At 64.5% G+C, this 22569-nt stretch overlaps 4 protein-coding genes across 5 annotated transcripts; 3 read left to right on the forward strand and 1 right to left on the reverse strand.

Moving 5' to 3' along the window:
- Positions 1 to 122: 122 nt before the first annotated feature.
- TUBB4B (tubulin beta 4B class IVb) lies at positions 123 to 2589 on the forward strand. Its single transcript, XM_059926127.1, has 4 exons — positions 123 to 257; positions 541 to 649; positions 726 to 836; positions 1372 to 2589. The coding sequence occupies exons 1-4, from the start codon at positions 201 to 203 to the stop codon at positions 2430 to 2432; spliced, it is 1338 nt and encodes a 445-aa protein (XP_059782110.1). The 5' UTR covers positions 123 to 200; the 3' UTR covers positions 2433 to 2589.
- Positions 2582 to 6110, reverse strand: CIMIP2A (ciliary microtubule inner protein 2A). The gene is made up of 7 exons (XM_059926128.1): positions 6055 to 6110; positions 4417 to 4631; positions 4071 to 4333; positions 3848 to 3974; positions 3496 to 3590; positions 3085 to 3202; positions 2582 to 2670 (listed from the first exon to the last, which is right to left on the reverse strand). The coding sequence occupies exons 1-7, from the start codon at positions 6108 to 6110 to the stop codon at positions 2582 to 2584; spliced, it is 963 nt and encodes a 320-aa protein (XP_059782111.1).
- Positions 6111 to 8104: 1994 nt separating this feature from the next.
- STPG3 (sperm-tail PG-rich repeat containing 3) lies at positions 8105 to 10451 on the forward strand. The gene is given in 11 exon segments (XM_059926708.1): positions 8105 to 8345; positions 8348 to 8392; positions 8497 to 8613; positions 8702 to 8814; positions 8892 to 8955; positions 8958 to 9185; positions 9274 to 9338; positions 9340 to 9414; positions 9836 to 9984; positions 10165 to 10278; positions 10379 to 10451. Coding segments are annotated over 11 exon segments (1275 nt in total). The 5' UTR covers positions 8105 to 8113.
- A 1558-nt stretch (positions 10452 to 12009) lies between these two features.
- NELFB (negative elongation factor complex member B) lies at positions 12010 to 21155 on the forward strand. 2 transcript variants are annotated; one of them, XM_059926129.1, is made up of 13 exons: positions 12010 to 12409; positions 12745 to 12908; positions 13091 to 13190; positions 13539 to 13769; positions 15355 to 15540; positions 16198 to 16310; positions 16890 to 16992; positions 17191 to 17286; positions 17417 to 17559; positions 17633 to 17739; positions 19895 to 20036; positions 20145 to 20253; positions 20384 to 21155. In XM_059926129.1, exons 1-13 carry the CDS (start codon positions 12308 to 12310, stop codon positions 20528 to 20530), a joined length of 1743 nt encoding a protein of 580 aa, XP_059782112.1. In that variant the 5' UTR covers positions 12010 to 12307; the 3' UTR covers positions 20531 to 21155. The 2 variants fall into 2 exon arrangements, with proteins under 2 accessions (XP_059782112.1, XP_059782113.1); XM_059926130.1 differs by lacking the exons at positions 19895 to 20036; positions 20145 to 20253; positions 20384 to 21155 and adding an exon at positions 19555 to 19888 and having other exon boundaries at positions 12215 to 12409.
- Positions 21156 to 22569: the final 1414 nt, after the last annotated feature.

A 22569-nucleotide genomic window follows, 5' to 3' on the forward strand; every position in this document is an offset into this window, starting at 1 on the left:
GACGGAGCTGCAGCCAATCAAATGAGGACGCTTGCCAGCCTCGCTCTGGAAGCCCAATACGAGGCTGGCGGGGGCGGGTGCGGCGGGTATATAAGCACCGGCGGCGAGTCGGTTGTAGCACTCTGCGCGCCAGCTCTTCGGTTCTCGTTCTTGATCTGCCACTGCAGCCGTCCCCCGTCGCCGCCGCCGCCGCCGCCGCCATGAGGGAGATTGTGCACCTGCAGGCCGGCCAGTGCGGCAACCAGATCGGCGCCAAGGTGAGCGGGGGCGTCGGGGCCGGCGCAGGTCTTCCGGGCGGGGGGAGCGGGCGGCGGGAAAAATGGCGGCAGCGGGCGGGCGGCGGCGGCCCCGCATTGCGGCCCCGCGCGGCGCCCGAACCGGAGCCGGGGCGGGGGCGGCAGTGAGGGCCCTTGGGGACGGCCCGGCGGCGGCGGCGGCGGCGGCGGCGGCGGGGGAGGGCCGCGCCGTCCGGGGTGGGGCCGGCTCCGGGCACCTCAGGCGTGACTCAGCCCCGGCCCGTCCCGCCCGCGTCTCCCGCAGTTTTGGGAGGTGATCAGCGATGAACATGGCATCGATCCTACTGGCACCTACCACGGGGACAGCGACCTGCAGCTGGAGCGGATCAACGTGTACTACAACGAGGCCACGGGTGAGACCCCGCGCCCTTTCCCCACCCCCCTGCCGCCCCGCGGCCCTCCCTTCGCTGACGCTCTCCCGCCCCCCAGGTGGCAAGTACGTGCCCCGCGCCGTGCTCGTGGACCTGGAGCCGGGCACCATGGACTCCGTGCGCTCGGGGCCCTTCGGGCAGATATTCAGGCCAGACAACTTCGTCTTCGGTGAGCCGCAGATCGGGCTGGCGGGTGGCTTGATAGCCAGGGCGGCTCAAAGGTCAAGGGGTGCCCAAGGTCACCACCTTTAGAACCGTAGAGCCGAGGTCCTGATTCACTCTGCACTCCCAGTAGAAGCGGGGTTCAAGGACACTCTCCTTCCCTCCCGAGTCACTCAATCCCCTCTCCTAAAGCGGCTTTGGGGGGAAGGCCCAGCTGTCCGCACGCGCGGAAGGAGCAGGCAGATGTAATCGGCCAGCCGTGCAGGCTGAGTCAGAGGCAGTGGCAGTTCATCTGCCCTTGGGAATTGGCGGAGGCTGCCCGTGGGAGCAGCTGGCTTGTTGTTCAACTACTTCAGCTTGAACTTTAGATTTTTAATCGGGTACGTCGTTACCTTATCAGTTTGGGGGTCCACCTGCTGTACCTGCGGTGGGGGGGGGGGGTTGTGTGTCACCTCACGCCGTGTCATTTGGCCTTTTTGGCACGGGTGACCAGTGGTGACCACATGCCTGGCCGAAGAGTGACTGGCTGCTCTCTTTTGCAGGTCAGAGCGGTGCTGGGAACAACTGGGCCAAGGGGCACTACACAGAAGGTGCGGAGCTGGTGGACTCGGTGCTGGATGTTGTGAGGAAGGAGGCGGAGAGCTGTGACTGCCTGCAGGGCTTCCAGCTGACCCACTCGCTGGGGGGCGGCACCGGCTCCGGGATGGGCACCCTCCTCATCAGCAAGATCCGCGAGGAGTACCCCGACCGCATCATGAACACCTTCAGCGTGGTGCCCTCGCCCAAGGTGTCGGACACTGTGGTGGAGCCCTACAACGCCACCCTCTCCGTCCACCAGCTCGTAGAAAACACAGACGAGACCTACTGCATTGATAACGAGGCTCTCTATGACATCTGCTTCCGCACCTTGAAGCTGACTACGCCCACCTATGGTGACCTGAACCACCTAGTGTCGGCCACCATGAGTGGGGTCACCACCTGCCTGCGCTTCCCAGGCCAGCTCAATGCTGACCTGCGAAAGCTGGCTGTCAATATGGTCCCCTTCCCCCGTCTGCACTTCTTCATGCCCGGCTTCGCCCCACTGACCAGCCGGGGCAGCCAGCAGTACCGGGCGCTGACAGTGCCCGAGCTCACCCAGCAGATGTTTGATGCCAAGAACATGATGGCGGCCTGCGACCCCCGCCACGGGCGCTACCTGACCGTGGCTGCCGTGTTCCGGGGCCGCATGTCCATGAAGGAGGTGGACGAGCAGATGCTCAACGTCCAGAACAAGAACAGCAGCTACTTCGTGGAGTGGATCCCCAACAACGTGAAGACGGCCGTGTGCGACATCCCACCCCGGGGGCTAAAAATGTCTGCCACCTTCATCGGCAACAGCACGGCCATCCAGGAGCTGTTCAAGCGCATCTCGGAGCAGTTCACAGCCATGTTCCGCCGCAAGGCCTTCCTGCACTGGTACACGGGCGAGGGCATGGACGAGATGGAGTTCACCGAGGCCGAGAGCAACATGAACGACCTGGTGTCCGAGTACCAGCAGTACCAGGACGCCACGGCCGAGGAGGAGGGGGAGTTTGAGGAGGAGGCAGAGGAGGAGGTGGCCTAGGGCTGTGCGGTACCGGGTAAAGCGTGGAAGCCGTGGGAACTCTTTATTCACTCACAGCCTGTTCTCTGATAGCCCCGTCTTACTGTGCGTGTATTTGTTCTTCTTGTCTTGACATCACGTGCTGTACAGGTACCACCATTAAAGCGTTTTCATAGTGTCTGGCTGCGCCTCTCCAGTTCCTTCTGATAGGCCTTGCGGCTGCTGTTGCCGAACGTCAGTGCGTAGTTGTCCTGCGTGGCTGCGAGGGGCACCACTGCAGCTGAGCCCTTGGGCTCGCCACGTGCGCAGGGTGAGCGCGCGAGTGGCTGCTGGAGGGGTCAGCTCGGCCTGCGAACACGCAGACTCTTGGGAGCTTGGGGCTGCCCTGGGCACCTGCCTCCTGAAGGCGGGTCCGGCCTGTGCACAGGAAACCTCTAGAAAGCCAGCGTGGAGGCAGCTGGCCTCTGACTTTTAGTGTCAGGGCTGTGAAACCCTTCTACACTGGGGAAGAGGGGACATTGGGTAGTCCTGCCCCAAGGGAAACTTGTGGTCACACAGCTGGCCTTCTGCCTGAGGTTCAGCGCGGGTAATGGGGCCCAGCCCCGGACGCCTCCCCACTGACCTGTCACCATGACCTTGTCTGGGATGGGGGCCGGGAGCCTACTGCACTCACATGGTATGAACCCCATGTAGAAAGGTATCAGGCCTTGGCTTCTGTAGATGGTGTTGCTAGGCCACTGCGCTCTGGGCAGCCTCTCGCCCGGGGCACGGATGGGATTTCTGAGCAGGAACTGCGGAAACAGGCAGGCGCTGCCATGTGCTGCCACCCCCAACCGGTAACCAGTGAGCAGAATGTCCCGGTGGGTGCAAGGCTGACATTCTCCTGGGAATGAGTGGCTCGGGGTCTTTCCCCGTCTGTCCACAACACTCCGGAGCAGGGAACCAAGACCTAGTCAGAAAGACGTTTGGGGGGTGGGGGCGGGCGGAGGGGGAGCAGCCTCTTTGGGCCAGGCAGAGCCCCCTCCCTCCAGGGAAGCCAGAGCGTGGAGACCGCCGTGCTCGCCCAGGGATGGTGTCCGCATACCTGGCTCTTGTCGAACTCATCCGCGGCCTGTGCGACCCCATCGCGAAAATTCATCCCTATCACCCAGGCAAACCGAGGGACAAAGCCAGCATAACCTGGGGAAGGAGGAGCCAGGGTCCCGCTCCCAATCATGTCCATCTTCCCCTCGCCCGGGCATTTGCACCTGCTCCCAGGGGGGTTAGGGAAGTGTGTCTGGACTCCTCTCTCTCCCTAAACAGACAGGAATGGGCCAGCAGGAGCTCCCAGTCTTGGGAAGGGCCCATGGGCAGCCTCCTCACTTGCTCTCCCCAGGTCCTGCCTGGGCCCTTGGATCCTTGCGGGGGCGTGTCGTGCCCCGGCCCCAGGCACCCACCTGAGATGGCCTTGCGCTGGATCAGGTTGGGGTGGTCCAGCTGGGGCAGCCTGTGGAAGCTGCCCACATGTAGTGTCTCCTGCTGGTGCACTGGGGGCGGGCACTCTTCCCTCCTGCAGGGGCACAGCTGGAATGGGGAGGGGCAAGTCGGCGCCCCAGCCCCCACCCAGCTCTGGCTGGGGTGAGGCTTGATCGCAGTGCTCCCGACGTGTCTCTCAATTACCTGGTACCGCGTGGGGGCCTCACGGGCAGGGGTGGCGCTCTTCCAGGCCTCTTCCCCTAATGCCAACCGCAGGCCCGGGTGTCCAAGGTCCCTGGAGTCCCACTTCCTGCCTGATGGGCACGGGGAGTAGGGGGGGTAGGGCATGAAGCCTGCAGGCAGTGGGACTTGCCTGGATAGATTCTCTCCTCCCAGCGGCCCCTGGGCGTCCACCTCCCGGGGTGTGAACTGGCCCGGGATCTCAGAGTTCTTGTAGGGCTTCAGACCTGTATGGACAGGGCAGCCTTGAGCCACAGCGGGCACGGGGCGTCCCCGGGGCTGCAGGGCCGGTGGGCGGGCGGCGGCTTACTGGTGTACTGGGAGACATAGGGCTCTGTCAGTTCACGGCAGGGCGTAAAAGGCGGCTTGGACTTGCTGAAGTCCTCGATGAACTTGGGCTTGGCTATGGGGGACAGCACGGAGCACGGGCTCTTCTGCACGCTGGCGTCCGTGAGCAGCTGCGCCGTGGTGCGCCCATAGGTGTTCCCCACCTGGTAGCGCAGCTGCGGGTAGAAGCCGGCATAGCTGTGGAGGAGAGAGGAGCAGGTGTGGATCCAGCCTACCGGCCACAGGCAAGATCCTCAACCCCGCCTACAGAATGGGGTCACAGCAGCACCTGCCGTCCGGGGCTCTTGGGGCTTGAATGGGCAGCACAGGCCAAGCACTGAGAACAGGGCTGGCCCACGGGAGGGGAGCTCTGTCATCACCACCATCGGGGTGCCATCCACCCAGCCATCTTCCAACAACAAGGATCTTAAAGATGAGGGAACGGGGAGCTCTGCCTGCCGCAAAGCATTGCAGGGGTGGTGACAGGGTCTGGGCCTCGGGCTGAGGCACAGGGGAGCCCACTATACACGAGTTGGTCCCGCCAGGAAGGTATGGTGGGCATTGGGCCCAGATGGTGGCCACCCGGGAGACTGGCGGTTGAGCCGAGCGTCATTGAGGCCTGTGGGGAAGTGGTGTGGGCACCATGGCTAAGCCCTGAGGGGCAGCTGGTGTCCAGTGCTGCCCGGGGGCCTGTGTAACATCCAAAGGGTGTGCGTTGCTTTCCTCTTAAAAACTGCTCAAGAGAATGCAGGTTTGTCAGTCAACAAGCTGAGCGAGGCTGGGGCTGAAGGTGAGAGCCTCTTCAGTGTCACCAGAGTTGGGTCTGGTTCTTCCCAGCCTTTTCCTTGTACGTGGTCTGAGTGTGTGTTGGTGCGCACACACACTCTGGAGGCCTGTTTCTATTCTTATTTATTAGGTTGTGCCGCACAGCATGCAGGATCTTAGTTCCCTGACCAGGGATCCAACCCGTGGCCCTTGCAGTGGAAGCTCAGAGTCTTAAACGCTGGACTGCCAGGGAAGTCCCCCGTTTCTGTTGTTGACATGCGGGACACCTAGCAAGGTGGCCTGGCATCGGTGCCCATCAGTTTACTCCGGATGCTCCTCTCCTCTTTATGTTTTTAATTTTTTTTTTTTTGGCCGTGCAGCATGCAGGAACTTAGTTCCCCAACCAGGGATGGAACCTGTGCCCCCTGCAGTGGAAGTGCAGAGTCCTAACCACTGGACCGCCAGGGAAGTCCCCAGCTCATCTCCTCTTTAAAGCGCGGAGTGCTCTATGGAAGGAGAGGCCAGCCTCCCCAGCTGTCGCACCGTCCCCAGTTTCTGCTCTCGACAGACGTGCTGGCCACCTGGGACGGCTGCACCAGCAGGGCAGGTTGGCCGGGCCCTCTCGAACTCGCCCCAGCCCTCCTGCCCGGCCCCTCCGGCCCTCGGCCTCACTCCCATTTCCCTGGCCTTCCGGGTCCCCAGGCTCCTGCTTAAGGGCCCCACCCTCTGGCCTCAGCTTCCCGGAGACCCAGCTCTGGGACTCCCCTCACAGCTGAGCAACCTTCAGCCCTTAGGCCCCGGCCCTGCTCCCCCATCCTCGGGGACCCCAGCCTCCCCCCAGGGCTCTGGCACTTACCCAGGGATGTAGTGAGGTTCCGGTGAGAAGAGGTTGTGCTTCTGAGTAGCTGTCATCGCGCCTCAGCTCTGCCTGGGCTGCCTTCAGCCCCTCGCATGCCTGCACCTGGCTCCTTCCAGAGAGGAGTCCTTGTTGCCTGGCAACCTTTGTGAAGAGGCCCGGCATTGGCATTGTTGGGCAGCACCTGGGCCAGGCCCCTTTCCACACCCTGTGAGTACTCCCGTTTTATGGGAGGCCCGGGGAGGCGTCTCACTGAGGACAGACCTAGAGCTTGGAAAATGGGGACTGTAATTGCAGCTGAGTCGGTCCTGCTAGGTAGTGAGAGGCAGGGTTGGGTTTGAACGCTTGCTACCCACAGGAGGCCTACGTAGCCAACTGAAGGACAGCCTCCCAGGGTGAGGCTAAGGGAGCCCCACCCCGAGCCCCCTCCTCAGATGCAAGGCCCTGGACGCTTTGGAGGCATTGCCACAAGGTTCCTGAACCGGGGAGCTGCTGGGACTCTGTCCTGGAGGGTCTTTCCTCTGGAGCTGGGCACTATTTTCCATTTTAAAGAAATCCTGATCTGTGTGTGTGTGTAGGGAGGACTTTCTAACCATAAAAACGAAGAAAAATGTCATAAAGGGAACGATTAGCAGGTTCAAGTACGTGTCAAAAAAACAGTATAAACAATACTAAAAGGCAGATGACCAACTGGGGAAAAAGTTTGCAACAAGTGTTATGTGCAGATGTGATATCAGTGGAAACAACCTTACAAAACAAACCTATGAAAAATTAACACCCCAATAGAAAAATACATGTGAAATGTGCCCATAGTCATTGAGGGCAGAGCCTCAGTCAAACAAATGCTGATGAAACGCTGATGCTGGCAGTTTCTGACGCTCCTTGCCAGCATGAGGACCACCTCTAATTTGGGGACACAAAGACTGCACAGGCTTTGACCCACCGCTTCCACTCGGTGCGTCTACCCTGAGGAAATGATCCATGTTTAGCTGAAGACAGGTGTGCATGTCATCTGCCGTGGCGGATGGCAGTATTTGTTACAGGGAGAACTCCCAGCTACTCACGCCCAGTGACAAGGGCTCTGACAAGCTATACCTGCATCTGTGGGTGATTATGCCCTCAGAGAACACCATGCACCACGGGAAGGGCCCCAGAGCACAGGCTGGGAGCCCCCCGCCCTGATGAAAGGTGTGTTTCCTCCAGAAGTCTCTATCGGTCTGCCTGTCTATCTGGAGCACCTCCCGAGGCCAGGCAGGGTCAGCGTCAGATGGGAGGGCTCTGGAGAGGAAGAGACCGGGGTTGCGGAGGAGGAGACATTCTTGGCCGGGCCCTGCCTGGATGAGGCCAAGGCCAGGGCTGGGCTGGTTGGCTGGTCAGCTCTGGAGGGCACCGCAGGGCCCGGTGCGCAGATGGACTCTCTCGCTCACCCAGCCTTGTCATTGTCATTCCTTTGAGTTTCAGCCTCAGCAGCCCCAGCCGTTTGTGATACCCTCCAGCCTCTGTGCCCCCAAGAAGACAGGCCTCCCCACCTCGGCCCCACCTGCGCCGCCAGGCCCGCCTCTGGGGTGGGCACGGTCCGCTCAGAGCCCACCACCGTTGCTCCACTTTTCCGAGGGCCGGGTTTTCCATGGGGGCTCTTCTGCTCTAGGGTGTCTCCCTGGACCCTGCACCCTACCCCCACGCCTCCTTCCGCTGGCCCTGCACAGCTAGGCGCCCCCTGGCCCCTGCCCCCTTCTCCACCCTCTGCCAGGGCCTCAGTCCTCCCCGAAGCCCTACTAGAGTGGACCCCAGCCCCCCCAAGAGACCACAAAGTCCAGGAGAGGGGAAGGGTTGGGGCAAGAAAGCGGGGAAGGGAGGAAAGGTGGCCGAGCCAGGAGTCACGGGGGCGGGGCGGCTGGGGGCCTCCTGGCCACGGCTGATCCCTGGCAGGTCAGGGGAGGGGCACCTCCAGGGCTGCTTCCCCAGGGAGTCCCCGGCAACAGGGGGGGGGCCCATGACCAGCCAGTGAGGTCACAGAGCCCCACGATGTCCCTGGGGGAGGGAGCCAGAGACCCTGACAATGAATTTTGACCAGAAGGCGGTGAAATTCCTGGCAAATTTTCACATCATTGGAGGCGAACACTGGACCCATGGCCCCCTGAAGCAGAAGCCACTTGTGACTTCCCAGTAACTTCCCAGGGCTCTGGGCGGGCTGGGGGGCGGGCAGCTGGCGTAGGGTGGCTATCGGCTGGGGGCATGCTGGCCTCCAGGGGTGCAAGAGCTCCAGGCGGGCCTCAGGATGCAAACAGGCCCCTCCAGGAAGCCCCGCCCACCTGCGCCCACAACCTGAGGGAGCCGTGTGAGTGGGGGCTCTGGACCCCCAGCCCGGGCTGGTCTGGGGAGCCAGACCGGTTGGTGGAGGCCCGCCTGGAGGACCCAGGCCCAGAGCTTGCTTCCCGCCAGGGCTGGAGCGACGCCCCCCCGTCGTGACCAATCTGGGCGTCCCCGGCCCCACCAGGTACCAGACGCCAGCTGCTTCGGCGCAAGAGTCCTCCCCACAGCCCCACTTCACCATCGGCTCGCAGGCACCCCACCCGTGGTGTGCGCCCCCCCCCAGAAAGCCCCCACTGTCCGCCCTCACCCCCGGAGTGGGACCCCGGCCACCAGCGCCCCCATGACGCTGCCCCCACCGCAGAGGGTGGCGGCTGCCGGGCGTGGCAGACCATGTGGTTCCCGAGCGAAAGCCCCTTCACCCAGAACGCCGACTTCAACCGAGAGCAGGTTTGCCCGGCGGGTCCTGGGGTGCGGGCGGGGGCGGGCCCCCCGAGGGAGGGGCCTGCGGCGGCTTCGACCTGCAGTGGCCCTCGCCCGCCGCATACCAGCCGCCCAGCCTGGCCGCCTGCCCGGCCTTCAGCTTCGGGGGCCGCCTTGCTCCAGGCCCCCCGAGGCCTGAGCCCACTTGGGGATGCTGCAGGCCCGGGGTTCAGGGCCCCGGGCCCAGCCCCTCCTGCAGGCCCCTCTGCCGACGGGGGACGAGACCGGCCCTGGCTCCATTGCCTACGACATCCTCCCCGGGTGCCGCCTGCCGGGCCCCTGCCTGCCCGCTCTCTCCATGAGCCGCTGGCCCCTGCTGGCCTCCTGGGTGGGCTCCTGTAAGGAGGTGGGCGGGGGCGGGAGGGGGGAGGTGGGGACCGGGCAGAGGGGGCAGGCGCGGTAACTGCACCCACCTTCCCTCTGCAGCCTGCACCCCGGGCCCGGCCGCCTATGACGTGGAGGACTGCTACAACTCGCGCTTCCCCTCGGCACACGGGGGTGGTTATCCAAGGCGTGCGGAGACCCAAGTGCCACGACACTGGCCCCTTCTGCGCGCTCTCGAGCCCAGTGGGTGCAGCTGGCCCGCTGAGTTAGCACATGAAACCCTGGCCTTCCGGGCCTGGGGACCTTCCCGGGCCTCCCTCTGGAACTCAGTGCCCCCAGCCTGGCCTTCTGACCCTCTGGGCACCCCTGATCCACCCTCCCGGCCGGCCGACCCCTCTGACCTGTGGACCCAGCCTGGAGCCCAGCCTGGAGCCCTAGCCTGGAGCCTCACCTGCCCACCCCCGTGTTATATAGAGATGCTGTTGGTTCTTCTGAATTCTGTGCTGTGCTTGGCGGCCTTGCCTGGTGAGCTGCCCTGCAGATGTGGCCTGCAGCTAACCTGTCATGTCCGGCTTTTCCTGGCCAGGGATCCCCCTTCACTTCCCCTTCAGTGCTGCCTCCTCTAGGGTGGGGTGGCAGCCTGAGCCTTCCTGGCCTGGCACAGGATGGGAGGGGGCCCTGTGGGCAGTGTGGGACACCCCCACCTAGTCATGCCATCCAGGAGAGGGTCCGGCTGCCAGTCTACCCAAGGCTCAGGCTGCTTGCCGAGCCGAGGAACCGGCCGTTGCAGTGGAGGCGGGGGGCAGTCTTGAGGTAAGGTCAGCCTGCCCGGCCACCAGGTAGGGCCCAGAGGACCAGGTCGTTAGGGCCTGGCCCCCCTTCTTCCCGCACCTGCCCAAAGACCCTGTGAACTCTCACACGGGGCCGTGCAGGACAAGCTGCAGCCGATAGACTCCCCAGGCTTCACCGTGAGGGCCGGGCCCCTGCCCACAGCAGCAGCCTGGCCACTGGACTCCTCATCGCCATGGACCCGCCTTCCTACCCAGGGGTCGGCCCCAAGACTGCCTCCCTGCAGGGGCTTCACCTGCAGCTTGTGGTGGCTCCTGTGTCTGCACCAATTTCCCCAGGGGTCCTCCCTGTGTCACCCAAGCCCTGGGCCAGGCCCCCTTCTCTGTCTCCTCTGTCTAAGCTCAACCCCTTCAAACAGGCACCGCAAGAGCTTCTCCCATGGTGTTAGCGTCATCCCTTTCCGCAGGGAAGCCAAGTACAAGGGAGTCTGAGTGTCGTGCACCTGTGACCTCCTCCAGGACTGAACCGGCTGCGGGTCTAGCCCCAGCACCCGCGGGAATCAGAGCAGTGGGACTGCAGACTGTTGGCACTGAGCCCTGGGCTGACCAGCTCAGCCAACGGGCAACAGAGACAGACCTGTGGCACTCTGGCCTTGGGAGTCTGGCCCAGGGTGGGAGGACCAGGAGCCCTCCTCTCAGCTGCACCAGCAGCAATCCCTAGGTCTCAAAGCCAGGAGTGGGACCAGCAGGAAGGATGCAGCAATCCCCTCCAGCTGGGCTGAGGAGGGAGGGCTTTCCAGAGGAGGCTTTCAAGGATGAGTTTGCTGGGCAGCAGGAAGGGAATTTCTGGCAGAACAAACCTCAGAAGCCAAGGCACATGAAAAGGGAGAGGGTGTGATGTTTGGTGTGGCCAAGCTTGGGAGGACCCCGGGCTGGTGGGACAGAAGGAGGTGAGCTGGAGGGATGGAGAAGATGCAGAAGCCTGCATGCTGGGTCCAGGGGCTTGCATGCTTAGCAGTGGGGAGCCCACGGAGGGCGCAGGGCAGGCAGTGACTGCTGCAGGCACCGTATGAGCATCTCGCACTGCAAGAGATGAGGGACACCATGGAATCCAGGGCTCACGTTTGCAGCGAGTTGGGCTGGACCTCAGCCTGAGGGCCTAACACTTTTGGTTAGCAAGGGGGTTAGATGCTCAAGGTGACAAGAGGACAGCCATCCTTTGTCACCCTGTCACTGCGTGCCCAGGTCTCTGCTAGGCACTCCCTATCTGAGGCAAACTTAGTTTTGTTTTCTGGTTTTTTTAAAAATAAATTTATTTATTTACTTTTGGTTGCGTTGGGTCTTCGTTGCTGCGCACGGGTTTTCTCTAGTTGCCGTGAGCGGTGGGGGGGGGGGGGCTACTCTTTGTTGCGGTGCGCGGGCTTCTCATTGCGGTGGCTTCTCTTGTTGCAGAGCACGGGCTCTAGGCGTGCGCATGGGCTTCGCTGCTCCGCAGCATGTGGGATCTACCCGGACCAGGGCTCGAACCCGTGTCCCCTGCATTGGCAGGCGGATTCTTAACCATTGCGCCACCAGGTAAGTCCCCACACTTAGATTTTGGTCTTTGTGACAACACTACGGTGTGAGCTTCGCCGGGTTGGACAAGGAAGAAACCAAGTTCCAGGATGAGAGAGGGTCGTGCACCTAGTGGGCGCTGTGAGGTCAGCAACAGGATTTTTCATGATTATTAAAACGCTCTTGGCTAAAATATCAGCTCTGAATCTCCTGAAGCAGGCCGCGGCACCCCGCCCCCTGTGCTCCATCCCCCTCCTCCGGTGCCCCCCCCCCCCCACGACCAGGCGTGCCGCAGCACTCCGCCCTCCCTCCGCGCCAACCCAGTTCTCCTTTGCCTGCAAACGGCTGTTAGCGCCGCGAGGCTGGGCGGGGTCGCGCAGGAGGGCGGGGCCCGGGGGCGGGGCCCGGGGGCGGGGCGGGGCCCGGGGGAGCGGGGCGGGGCGTCTTGGACGCCCTGTGCGTCGTCCTGGCACCGCCTTCGCGCTCCGTCTCCGCCAGGCGCGGGCCGCGGCGCAGTTCCCGGGAACCTCTGCGGGGCGGCGGCGGCGTTTCCGGGGAGCCGGTTGGCGGGCGGACCAGGCTCCTGTGCGGGGCGGAAGTGGGCGGCTGCGGTCCGAGGGGAGCCGCGCTGCGGGCGGAATCTGGCCGAGCTGGAGGGCGCCGGGGAGCGGAGCTCGGGCGGCCCCCGAGGCCCGGGCGAGCGGACAGCTGCGGGGCCTGCGGCGAGCGCGGCGGTGCCCGGGGAGCGCGGAGGGGATGGGGCGCCGAGCCGGGTTGGGGCCGGGGCCTCGGCCATGTTCGCTGGGCTGCAGGACCTGGGCGTGGCCAACGGCGAAGACCTGAAGGAGACGCTGACCAACTGCACCGAGCCGCTCAAAGCCATCGAGCAGTTCCAGGTGGAGCCGGGTGGGGGGACCGGGTGGAGAGGCCGAGCGTCTGGGTGTGAGTCCGGCGGGGGCGGCGAGGTCGCGTGGGAAAGTGGGCAGATTTCTCTCCCTCCCGATCGCTGCGTCTGTTCCCCGGGATGGAGGAACCAAGTGTCCTGAGTTGGGACTACGGCGAGGGACATCTGAGTGGTTTCCAATTTTTGCAGTTACAGCCAGCGCGGCTGGGAACATCCTTGTCCCTGCCACCTTGTGTACTCAGGGCATCCGGAGTGCCTGGCCAGACGGGGCTGTGGCTGAGGTTTCTCTTGTCGCCCCAAGAGTCAAATCGAGCTCTGCTTCTTTAGACAGAAAATGGCGTGCTGCTCCCCTCCCTGCAGTCGGCCTTGCCCTTCTTGGACCTGCATGGGACGCCCCGACTGGAATTCCACCAGTCAGTGTTTGATGAGCTTCGGGACAAGCTGCTGGAGCGCGTGTCAGCCATTGCCACGGAGGGGAAGGCCGAGGAGAGGTAAGTGGGCGGTGAGATGGGCAGCCCCCTCCCCAGCCCGGGAACTGAATGTGCTTCGGTGGCTACACATCCCTACTGAAAAAGGGGCCGCCTGTGCACATCACCCACCGGTCTGGGGATAGGCAGGGAGCTGCTTCCGACTTGGTCCTGGGCTGCTCCCTCAGTGCTGCGAGTCTTTCCAGGTACAAGAAACTCGAGGATCTTCTGGAGAAGAGCTTTTCTCTGGTGAAGATGCCATCTCTGCAGCCAGTGGTGATGTGCGTCATGAAGCACTTGCCCAAGGTAACAGCCGCAGGGCCAGCTTGCCCTGGGGAGGTTTCCTGAGCTGCCTGCCTCAGGAACGGCAGCTCTGGAGCACGTTCCCCACGCTGGCTTCTCCCTGAGCCGAGCCGCGCATTGACCGAAGCTTGGCACAAGCTCTGGAGCGTGGCGCCCTTTGTGAAAAAGCTGTTTGTGGGCAGCACGACTCCTGCCCCGTCCGAGCCTGGGGGTTCAGTCCCAGGTGCCCCTGTCACTTGGGGCTGGGCTGGATGTGGCCTCTGCTGTTGGGGGCTGAGGCCTGTTGGCTTGTCTTGAGGGAGACCCCTGGGGCACAGGCGCTGCTCACACGTGGCCTCTGGGGTCATGTAGGTTCCTGAGAAGAAGCTGAAGCTGGTGATGGCCGACAAGGAGCTGTACCGGGCCTGCGCCGTGGAGGTGAAGCGGCAGATCTGGCAGGACAACCAGGCGCTCTTTGGCGACGAGGTCTCCCCACTGCTGAAACAGTACATCGTGGAAAAGGAGAGCGCGCTCTTCAGCACGGAGCTCTCCGTCCTGCACAACTTCTTCAGCCCTTCCCCCAAGACCAGGCGCCAGGGCGAGGTGAGGCGGGGCGGGGATGTGTGCAGGGCCACCCCCGTGAAGCCCGGCTTGTCTGCTTCTAGAAGGCTGGGCTCGGATGTGGGGCTGACAAGGGGCATTGCAGCGCTGCGCCTGGGTGTGGGTCTATTTGGTCTTTTCTACGTACTTTGAGCTCGGCGGCTTGGCCGGCCTCTTCAGCTAAGCTCTCTGTGTCTTCTTTCAGCCCTGGGAGTTCTCCTCTGTTTCTGTGGAAACAGAGTGTTTGATTCATTCCTTGCTTCAACATATGCTTTTTGGGGGCTGACTCACTCACTGCCCTGGCCCCTGGCCCCTTCAGTGACCCCTGGGGTACTGGGGCACCTGCCTGGAGTACTGCAGGCTCGTGTGGGGCAGACCCTATGCAGTAGATGTCACATTTCGGTCCCTGAGAGCTCCGCGGGTAGAGGAGGGCTGTGGAGACGGGAGGCCGCAGAGCGATGCGGGGGCGGGGGGGGGGGTGGCTGGAGGCCATCGTGGACACTTTGACCTTTCCTGGTGAGGTGGGGGTCCCTGGCCTGGTTCCAGGATGACCCCTCAACCTGGGAGGGAGGTGACGGTAAGAGGCCACACGTCGGCCGAGGAGCGTTTGATGTCTCGCCGTGTTCTCTCACCGCCAGCCTTCTCACCTGGGGTTTCCCGTGTGTGGCGTGAGGTAGGGCCTCACCTCATGTTTCCTCTCAGATGTCAGGCCGGGGCTCGCAGCACCACTTCCCGGACAGGCCGCTGAGTGTGTCAGAGCCCTGCCTGCGTTGCCTCCCCTTTCTTTTGGGGGAGCCTGGCCTTGGGCCGTGGTCCTGCCCCTTCTTCACTCTCCCCTCCAAGCCAGGGGTCCGCCTTGGAGTCCTGCCAGCATAAAGGGAGAGCGCGGTGGCAGGTGACACGTTGCCCCGCCGTCCTCGGGTGGGTTGGGCCTTGGGGCTGTGGTTCTGTGCCCAGCAGGCCAGGCCATGGTCAGGCTGGAGTGCGCGCCTGTCTCCGTGTCACAGGTGCCGGTACGTCGGTGCCGAGACTCGGGTGTTGCTCTGTGCCTGCCCCACTTGTCGGGGTACCAAGGCCTGCTGGAGGGTCCTCGGCAGGGGCCCTAAGGTGGGCTGCCGTCCCTGCTGACCTCCCCACTCGCTGCATGCAGCCTGTTGGGCTGGCTTGGTGTCTGTCACCGCAGGTGGCCCCGTGCATCCTTACGGCCGGTGTGCCCCAAGCGGGCCCCCTCCTGTTGGCTGCCGCCTTGGCAGGCGCCTCCCAGATAGGGGCAGGGTGCGGAGGGGGTGGCGGCCGCCGGGAGAAGGCGGGAGTGGGGCGGCTGCAGCAGGGCCTCGAGCAGACGCTGAGCGTGGCGGTGCCGCACGTCCTCATCTGGGCCCGAGTCCCCCACGCCGCCGGCTGCCCCGCCGGCTCTGGTGGAGTCTGGGACCCGGGCTGACGGCCTCTCAGGAGCCGCAGGGCCTGATGGGTTCGCTTCCTTAAAGACGAGAAACGTCGCCACCCAGCACCAGTTGATGTTTTGTGAGAGAGGAGGCTTAGCCCCCAGGGTTGTGGGGTGTGCGAGGCCGGCCTGGTGTCCCGGCAGGTGGTGCAGAGGCTGACGCGGATGGTGGGCCGCAACGTGAAGCTGTACGACATGGTGCTGCAGTTCCTGCGCACGCTCTTCCTGCGCACCCGCAACGTGCACTACTGCACGCTGCGTGCAGAGCTGCTCATGTCCCTGCACGACCTGGACGTCGGCGACGTCTGCTCCGTGGACCCCTGCCACAAGGTGGGCGCCCGCCCCGCCCTCGCTGCTCTCCCCTACCCTTGGATGCGGCGGTCCAGGCACGTGGGCTCTGCCCTAGCCCCTGTGCCACCTCTGCCCCCCCGGCTGGGGGGCCGTGATGTCCCCCGGACGCCTGACCCATGCCAGCTGCGCCGTGTCTCCCTTGCTCGGCCTGCCGGCTCTCCCTCCACGCCCACCGGCCCTGCCCGCTCCGGCCTTTCCGGGGCCTCTGGCCCTCCGCTGCCCCAGAGCCCTCGGGGGCTGCTCACCGGCGAGCTCTGTGTTCAGGAACAGGGCTTTCTGCACTGCCCGTGTCCTGGCATAGGTGCCGGGCGGCCCCAGACGGCGTCCCTTCTCAGGAGCTTCGCAGCGTCACGCTCTGAGCCTGCACTGTCCCCCGCACAGTGGGGGCCCTGGAGGGGCCCGTTTCAGAACAGAACACCCATTTTGCCTCTTTCTTGCACCACCTGGCCTGTGGGGATGCGGGAACTGGGGCCTATTTTCCTTCGCGCTGTCCCATTTCTGGGGACAAGCTGTGTCTCAGCGACTCGAGGTGGGGGTCCCGATGTTCACCCAAGGCTTCGAAGCCTCAGGCAGCGGTGAGTGCCGCCTGGAGGCTGCGGTCTCTGGCCGAGTCCTGACCACGCCTCCTCCCCGCAGTTCACATGGTGCCTGGACGCTTGCATCCGAGAGCGGTTCGTGGACAGCAAGAGGGCCCGGGAGCTGCAGGGCTTCCTCGACGGAGTGAAGAAGGGGCAGGAGCAGGTCCTGGGGTGAGGGTCGGCCTTGTGCCTGGTCCCGTCCACGGGCGTCCGGACGCGCGTGCTGTGGCCGCAGTCGGGAGCGGGTGTTTCTTCCAGTACATTTTAGGAGGATTGGTTGGCGCCCGTGCCCACGGCTGAGAGGCTGGGGTGAGGCCGTCGCCGTCCCAGGCGAGCTGGGCGCCCGGGCTGGGGCTCCGGTGTCTGCAGCCACGTGGGGCCTGCCTGTGAGCTGAGAGGCCCGTCGCACCCGGAGGTGGTGGGATCTGGCTCCTGGCAGGGCCCTCTCTGGGCGGGCTCCGCCTGACCTCCTGTCTCAGCTCCTTGTTCCTGGAATTGTCTCTGTGAGAACCTGATTGAATTTATGGAGTCTGGGTCAGGTTCTCAACCAGGATTGGACCTTAATTCTTTAAAAAACTATTTGATTCTTCAGTTTGTTAAGTAAGTTAAGGGCAAGTTACGAACCACAAGCTTTTGGAAAGCGGTCCTGAGCGGGGTGGGCTTTGTCCATGCAGAAGGGCCATCTCCTCGGGTCAGGGGCTTGGTGGGCTGGGAGCGTCCCTCACTGACGCCGCGGGCACGTCCTCACAGGGACCTGTCCATGATCCTGTGTGATCCCTTTGCCATCAACACCTTGTCACTGAGCACCGTCAGGCACCTGCAGGAGCTGGTGGGCCAGGAGCTGCTGCCCAGGGTGAGTGCACCTGGCTGGCTGCATGCTGCCTTCTGGGGGACGTGTGGGTGTGGACCCCTGGCACCCGGGTCCAAGCCGGCCCTGGGGAGAGCACACACGCCCGCCAGGTGGAGGGCACGTGCAGCCAGACCCCCTGGGTGAGTGCGGTCCGGGCGGGAAGCTCAGGTGAGCACGGCCAAGGTCTGCGTTTCCCCGCAGGACAGCCCGGACCTCCTTCTGCTGCTCCGGCTGCTGGCGCTGGGCCAGGGGGCGTGGGACATGATCGACAGCCAGGTCTTCAAGGAACCCAAGATGGTAACAGGGTCGGGCAGGCTCCTTCCCGCTGCCTTCTCAGGGGGCTGTGGGGTGGGGTCTGGGGAGGTGGCGAGGAGGACGGGCCGAGGGGCCGGGCCGGCGCAGGACAGCTCTCGGGCCTCTGCCCCAGGAGGTGGAGCTGGTCACCAGGTTCCTGCCCACGCTCATGTCCTTCGTGGTGGACGACCACACCTTCAACGTGGATCAGAAACTCCCAGGCGAGGAGAAGGCCCCGGTCGCGTACCCGAGCACGCTGCCAGAGAGTTTCACCAAGTACGGGCTGCGGGCGCTGGGCGGGAGGGCCTCCCCCTCGGGCTCGCCCGGGGCTGACGGCGCTCGGGCGCAGGTTCCTGCAGGAGCAGCGCATGGCCTGCGAGGTGGGGCTGTACTACGTGCTGCACATCACCAAACAGAGGAACAAGAACGCGCTCCTGCGCCTGCTCCCGGGGCTCGGTGAGTCACGTGGGCGGCGGGCTCAGCCGTGTCCTCTCACAGATGCCCTCGGCTCTCGCCACAGCCCACGTTTGCGAAGAGCCACCTTAATCTTTTCCTAAGGGGCGAGAGGTGTGGAGCCCCTCAAGTCCTCAGACCATTGCGAGAGCCCCCCCCTCCGCGGTGGTGAAGAGGCCGCTTCCCCCCGGGAGCCTTGCTCTGCCTGGGGTGCGGGGTGCAAGCCAGGAAGACGAGGGAGGGATCTGAGTGGACCCCTTCAAGGGTAAGGGAGCGCCCGGCCGGCCCGCCGCAGGACAGGCCCGGGGCCTCTGCTGGCCCGGGTCCCGTCTGGGGCATTGCGGCTTCCTGGGGAGGATCTCACGCTTCACTGTCTTGACAGTGGTGCGTGCTGTTGCCTGACTTTTCCACATGGAGGAAGCGGCCCATTGTGGGTATTAGTTTCTACCCATCCACCACCTAACTGATCAACAGGAACTTATTCTTACGGTTCTGGGGGTCAGAAGTCTGCAGTGAGTCTCCCAAGGCTAAAGTCAGGTGTGGGCAGGGCTGGCTCCTCCTGGGGCTTCAGGGAGAAGCCCCTTCTTGTCTCCTCCAGCTTCCAGGAGCCGCGTCCTTGGCTCCTGGCCCCTTCACAGTTCATCTGTCCAGCTTCTCCCGTCCTCCTGTCTCTGGCTTTGACTCCTGCCTCCCGCCTTCCTCTTCTAAGGACCCGTGATCACCGTGGGCCCTCCCGGGGCATGCAGGACCATCTTCCGTCTCGGGGCCCAGTACCACTCAGGTGGAGCGTTCACAGGCTCCCGGATCAGCATGTGGAGATCTCAGGGGCGGCAGCTTGTCTGTCTGTTTTGGGGGCTTCCAGGAGCTCAGTCATAAGGAACTTGGATTTGCCTCATTCTTTCTACTCACTTTTGAACTTCTCTGTCTCTCCTGTTTAATCGTGTCTGTAGACACAGGATGTCCTGCGAGGCGGGAGCGTCGGTGTCTCCCAGCCACGAGCTGCCGCCTGGGGGGATGGGGTGCAGGTCTTCAGTCACGTTCAGGGAGAGCAATCTCGTGCTTTGGTGTTACTAGTAGGTTCTAGTAAGAAAGGATGTTGGTTTTTTAAAATTCTTTATTTTTAAACTTTTTTTTGGTGGGAGCTTTTGATGAAACCCAAGTAAAGAGCACAGGATAGTGAAGGCCAGTGCCCATCGCCCACCTGCGCGGGGGTCCGCGTGCGGCTGCCGTCTCGTCCGCTCAGCGGTCTGTACGTAAACCCGGCAGACTAGCTTGGCACGATGCAGCAGATGTCTCTACAGAAGACAGACTCTTAGAAACCACGACCTTGGCACGTGGTTGGTTGGGGTCCAGGTCCTGACGGTGGCCGCGTTTCCCCAGTTGTCATATAACGTTTTTGTGCGGATGGTCTGTTCAAGTCAGGAGTCAAACAAGGGCCTCCCTTCACCTGGCTTCTCCGGCTGCCTCTCAGGTCTAGTGGTCTGTAGGGCTACGTGGGGTTTGCTGGGGGAACCAGAGCGTTTGTTCCCCGGTCGGGACTTTGCAGGCAGCGTCCCTTGGTGCAGTGACCATGTGCCCCCCCCGAGTGTCCTGTAAACCGGCCGTGAGGCCAGCCGAGCCCCCGGTCAGCTGTGCAGCAGGAGCACACCTCGGGCGCGTCCGGTGGGGTCGCGTCTCCCGCTGCGTTAGGGGCTCGGTGGCTGGGGTGGCGTCGGCGTTTCTGTCTCAGCTGCTGTGCCTGCCCGCGTGCGCTCGGCGCTGTTGCCTGTGATCGCTGCAATCGGTTGGTAGTTACTCTCGCCATCTCTCTCTTCTGAGGTTTGACGGCCGTGGCTTCAAAAAAAGAAGGCCCGTTTGCTCCGTTCTCTCTCCTCTAGAGCCCGTGGCCTGGTAGACCTGCCGGGCCGGCCCTCGGCACTTCCGCGTCTCCTCTCGCTACCGGCCCGTTCAGCTTTCCCTTTGCCGGCGTCCGCTTCAGCCTGAGCCCCTTGGCTGCCGGGCAGAGCCAGCCGTGACGGGCTCTCGCCCCCTCCCCACCCTTGCCCTGGAGCCCCGCCCCCCCAGTCTGCTTCCCCCGTCCAGGCCCATGTTCTGGCCCTCAGGCCCGGGTCGGGGAGGTGGGGTCGGGTGAGCTGGGCGACGCCTGCTGTGCTTGCAGTGGAGACCTTCAGCGACCTGGCGTTCGGCGACATCTTCCTGCACCTGCTCACGGGCAACCTGGCGCTGCTGGCGGACGAGTTTGCCCTGGAGGACTTCTGCAGCAGCCTCTTCGACGGCTTTCTCCTCACCGCCTCCCCGAGGTGCCCTTCCTCTCGGTCCACATCTCGGTCGGGGGCGCCGGGCACAGCTGGGGAGGGGGTGGGAGGGCGGCTCCGCAGCCGCCTGCAGCGCAGCGTGGCCTCTTCCAGGAAGGAGAACGTGCAGCGGCATGTGCTGCGGCTACTCCTCCACCTGCACCACCGCGTGGCCCCGTCCAAGCTGGAGGCCCTGCAGAAGGCGCTGGAGCCCACGGGCCAGGTGCGTGCCCTCCCCCGCCCCACCCTCCCGCGCCCCGCCCCGCCCCGCCCCGCCCGCAGCCCCAGGCTGGCTGGCGATCCCTGCGCACACGCCCTGGGCCTGCCCCGAGGCCTCGCGCTTCCCCTTGCAGAGCGGAGAGGCGGTGAAGGAGCTGTATTCCCAGCTCGGTGAGAAGCTGGAGCAGCTGGACCGCAGGAAGCCCAGCCCGGCCCAGGCCGCAGAGACCCCAGCCCTGGAGCTGCCCCTCCCCACCGTGCCCGCCCCGGCTGTACTCTGAGGCTCCCCTGTGCCTGTGAGAGCAGGAGCCCCTCTCTCCCGGAGGTGGGCCGACTGTTCCGGGGACTGGGGGTGGGCTGAGCGGAGACCCCGGGGACCGTCCTGTGGGCGGGGCACCCGTGCTCTGCACCTCAGCCTCCCCTGGAACTTGGTCCTGGGAGGTGTGTGCCTGCTGCGTGAACGGGGCCCGTGGCCCCCGGCCGGCTCCAGGTCTGCTGCGCCCCGCCCGGCCCCTCGCGCTCCCACTCCGTGGAAGGCTGCTTGCTTGTTCCTCCTCGCGTTGTGGTTTCCACCGCTGTCGGGCAGACAGGCAGTAGTTGGGATTAGGAAAAGGACACCTGTTTTCCAAGGGGCGGGGGGCAGGGTCCGAGGCCTGAGGGGAAGAGGGCGGGCCGGCAGGGTTGGCGCCCGATTGGTGGAGTTTGCTGGGGGCGGGGTCTGCAGGTGGAGCCCGGCTCTCCAGGGAGCTCCTCCCGTGTTGACAGCCCCGGGCGGCAGGTGGGGGAGGAAAGCCCAGGCTCCCCGCGGCCTCGATTTGCCCGCAGTGCGCTCGCTCGGCCCGCTGAGGGTCTGCTCCTGCTCGCAGGGAGACTTTCACTTTTGTAAATAAACGGCGTTTTGGTAAACCCAGCGGATGAGCTCTTTCTGCGCACGCCCAGGCTTGGTCGCTGTGAGGGCTGGCGCGCGCTGTCCTGGCGCCTTTCTCCGTGGGCACAGTCTGGATGCCCAGCCCCGTCCGGGACAGCGGCTGTGGATGGTGAGGCCCGGGCCTGGCTGCGCTCGGGGCCAAAAGACTCGACACGGTCGGCCGTGGGTGGGCCTCAGTGCCCATCACCAGTGCTGACATGTTGCCGAGGGGCAGGCTGTGTGGAGGTCTCTGTGACCTTGACAGGGGCGGCTCTGCAGGTGTTGGGGAGGAACTGGTAGAGATGGTGACTAAGGAAAGCAAGGACCTGGGGGTGTGGGCGTCGGCAGTCGGGAGGAGCCCGGCGTTTGTGCGCTGATGTGACAAGGAATGAAAAGTGAGTGGGGCGTGGGAGGACGGCTGAGGTGTCACTGAGTGGGGGAGGGGGCAGCGCCAGGCCCACGTGGGCCCCGTGGGAGCGGGCGCGTTCCCGGGGAGGAGGCGGGGACCCCCTTCCAGCTGCCGCTTTTCCTCCAGGAGCCAGGGGGCCGGGTCCTGGGCTGGCAGGCAGGATGGGGCAGAGGTGGGGCCCGAGGAGAGGATGAGGAAGGAGCTGGGCCGGGGGAGTTGCAAGTGCCCGCACGGGGCCCGCGTGACCCCTCTGAGGCTCACGGTCCACGGGGACAGAGACCAGCCGGCGAGGCCAAGCTTCTCCAGCCCGAGGGGACCGGGGACCAGAGGCCCCGGTGGGCGGGGCTCGTCAGGTGGAGGGCGTGAGCTGCAAGGACAGACGGGGCGGGGGTGAGGGCTGCAGCGACGGAGAGCCCCAGGTGGGCCGGTGGGAGGGGGCAGCTGAGCTCAGGGACCCGCTGGGGCTGCGAGGGAGGCGGGAATCCTGAGGCCAGACCGGGCAGGGCTGTGGGGAGGCTGGGGGGCGGGAGGTCTGGTGAGAGGAAGGGAGTGTCCACACGGGAACTCGGGGAGGAGGGAGCATGTGTGTGGTGCGGGCCATGCCCACCTCCAGGCCAGCAGTTTGGGAACCTCAGAGCCCACACTGGGCAGGTGGAGGGGTCGGGGGTGGGCAGCGAGGTGAGGGGTCTGCAGAGACCAGGTTGAAGATGTGGACCTGAATTTGGGGCTGGGGACAGGGCTGGACGGGGCACTGGCTGGAGGGAGGGGTGGGAGGGCATCGTACGGGCGTGGTGGGCTCGGTCCTGAAGGGTAGGGACAGGTGGGGCCCCCTTCAGCCCTGGAGATGGGGGAGAAAGTACAGAGGAGGCAGGCTTTAGTGCAGGGCTCAGGCTTACCCTTGACCCCGCTGGGGGCAGGCCCTCTGAGGCATGACTTTCTTGACTCCTGCCACACCCCACGTACAGGCCCCCTCCTCACCCAGTGATGGGGCTCTGGACCCCAGC

The sequence above is a fragment of the Balaenoptera ricei genome, chromosome 6 (assembly GCF_028023285.1).
Source record: "Balaenoptera ricei isolate mBalRic1 chromosome 6, mBalRic1.hap2, whole genome shotgun sequence".
NCBI classification, from domain to species: Eukaryota; Metazoa; Chordata; class Mammalia; order Artiodactyla; family Balaenopteridae; genus Balaenoptera; species Balaenoptera ricei.

Bases quoted from the DNA above. Each gene is read 5' to 3' on its own strand.
- TUBB4B (XM_059926127.1), top strand. From the start codon at position 201: ATGAGGGAGATTGTGCACCTGCAGGCCGGCCAGTGCGGCAACCAGATC. The intron at 258-540 runs GTGAGCGGGGGC...CGTCTCCCGCAG, and splicing joins GCAACCAGATCGGCGCCAAG to TTTTGGGAGGTGATCAGCGA. The intron at 650-725 runs GTGAGACCCCGC...CCCGCCCCCCAG, and splicing joins GTACTACAACGAGGCCACGG to GTGGCAAGTACGTGCCCCGC.
- CIMIP2A (XM_059926128.1), bottom strand. From the start codon at position 6,110: ATGACAGCTACTCAGAAGCACAACCTCTTCTCACCGGAACCTCACTAC. The intron at 4,632-6,054 runs GTAAGTGCCAGA...TCTCCTCCACAG, and splicing joins GAACCTCACTACATCCCTGG to CTATGCCGGCTTCTACCCGC. The intron at 2,671-3,084 runs GTGAGTGCAGTA...TGCCCCTCGCAG, and splicing joins CTACATGGGGTTCATACCAT to CCACGCAGGACAACTACGCA.
- NELFB (XM_059926129.1), top strand. From the start codon at position 12,308: ATGTTCGCTGGGCTGCAGGACCTGGGCGTGGCCAACGGCGAAGACCTG. The intron at 12,410-12,744 runs GTGGAGCCGGGT...CTGCTTCTTTAG, and splicing joins AAGCCATCGAGCAGTTCCAG to ACAGAAAATGGCGTGCTGCT. The intron at 17,287-17,416 runs GTAACAGGGTCG...CCTCTGCCCCAG, and splicing joins TCTTCAAGGAACCCAAGATG to GAGGTGGAGCTGGTCACCAG.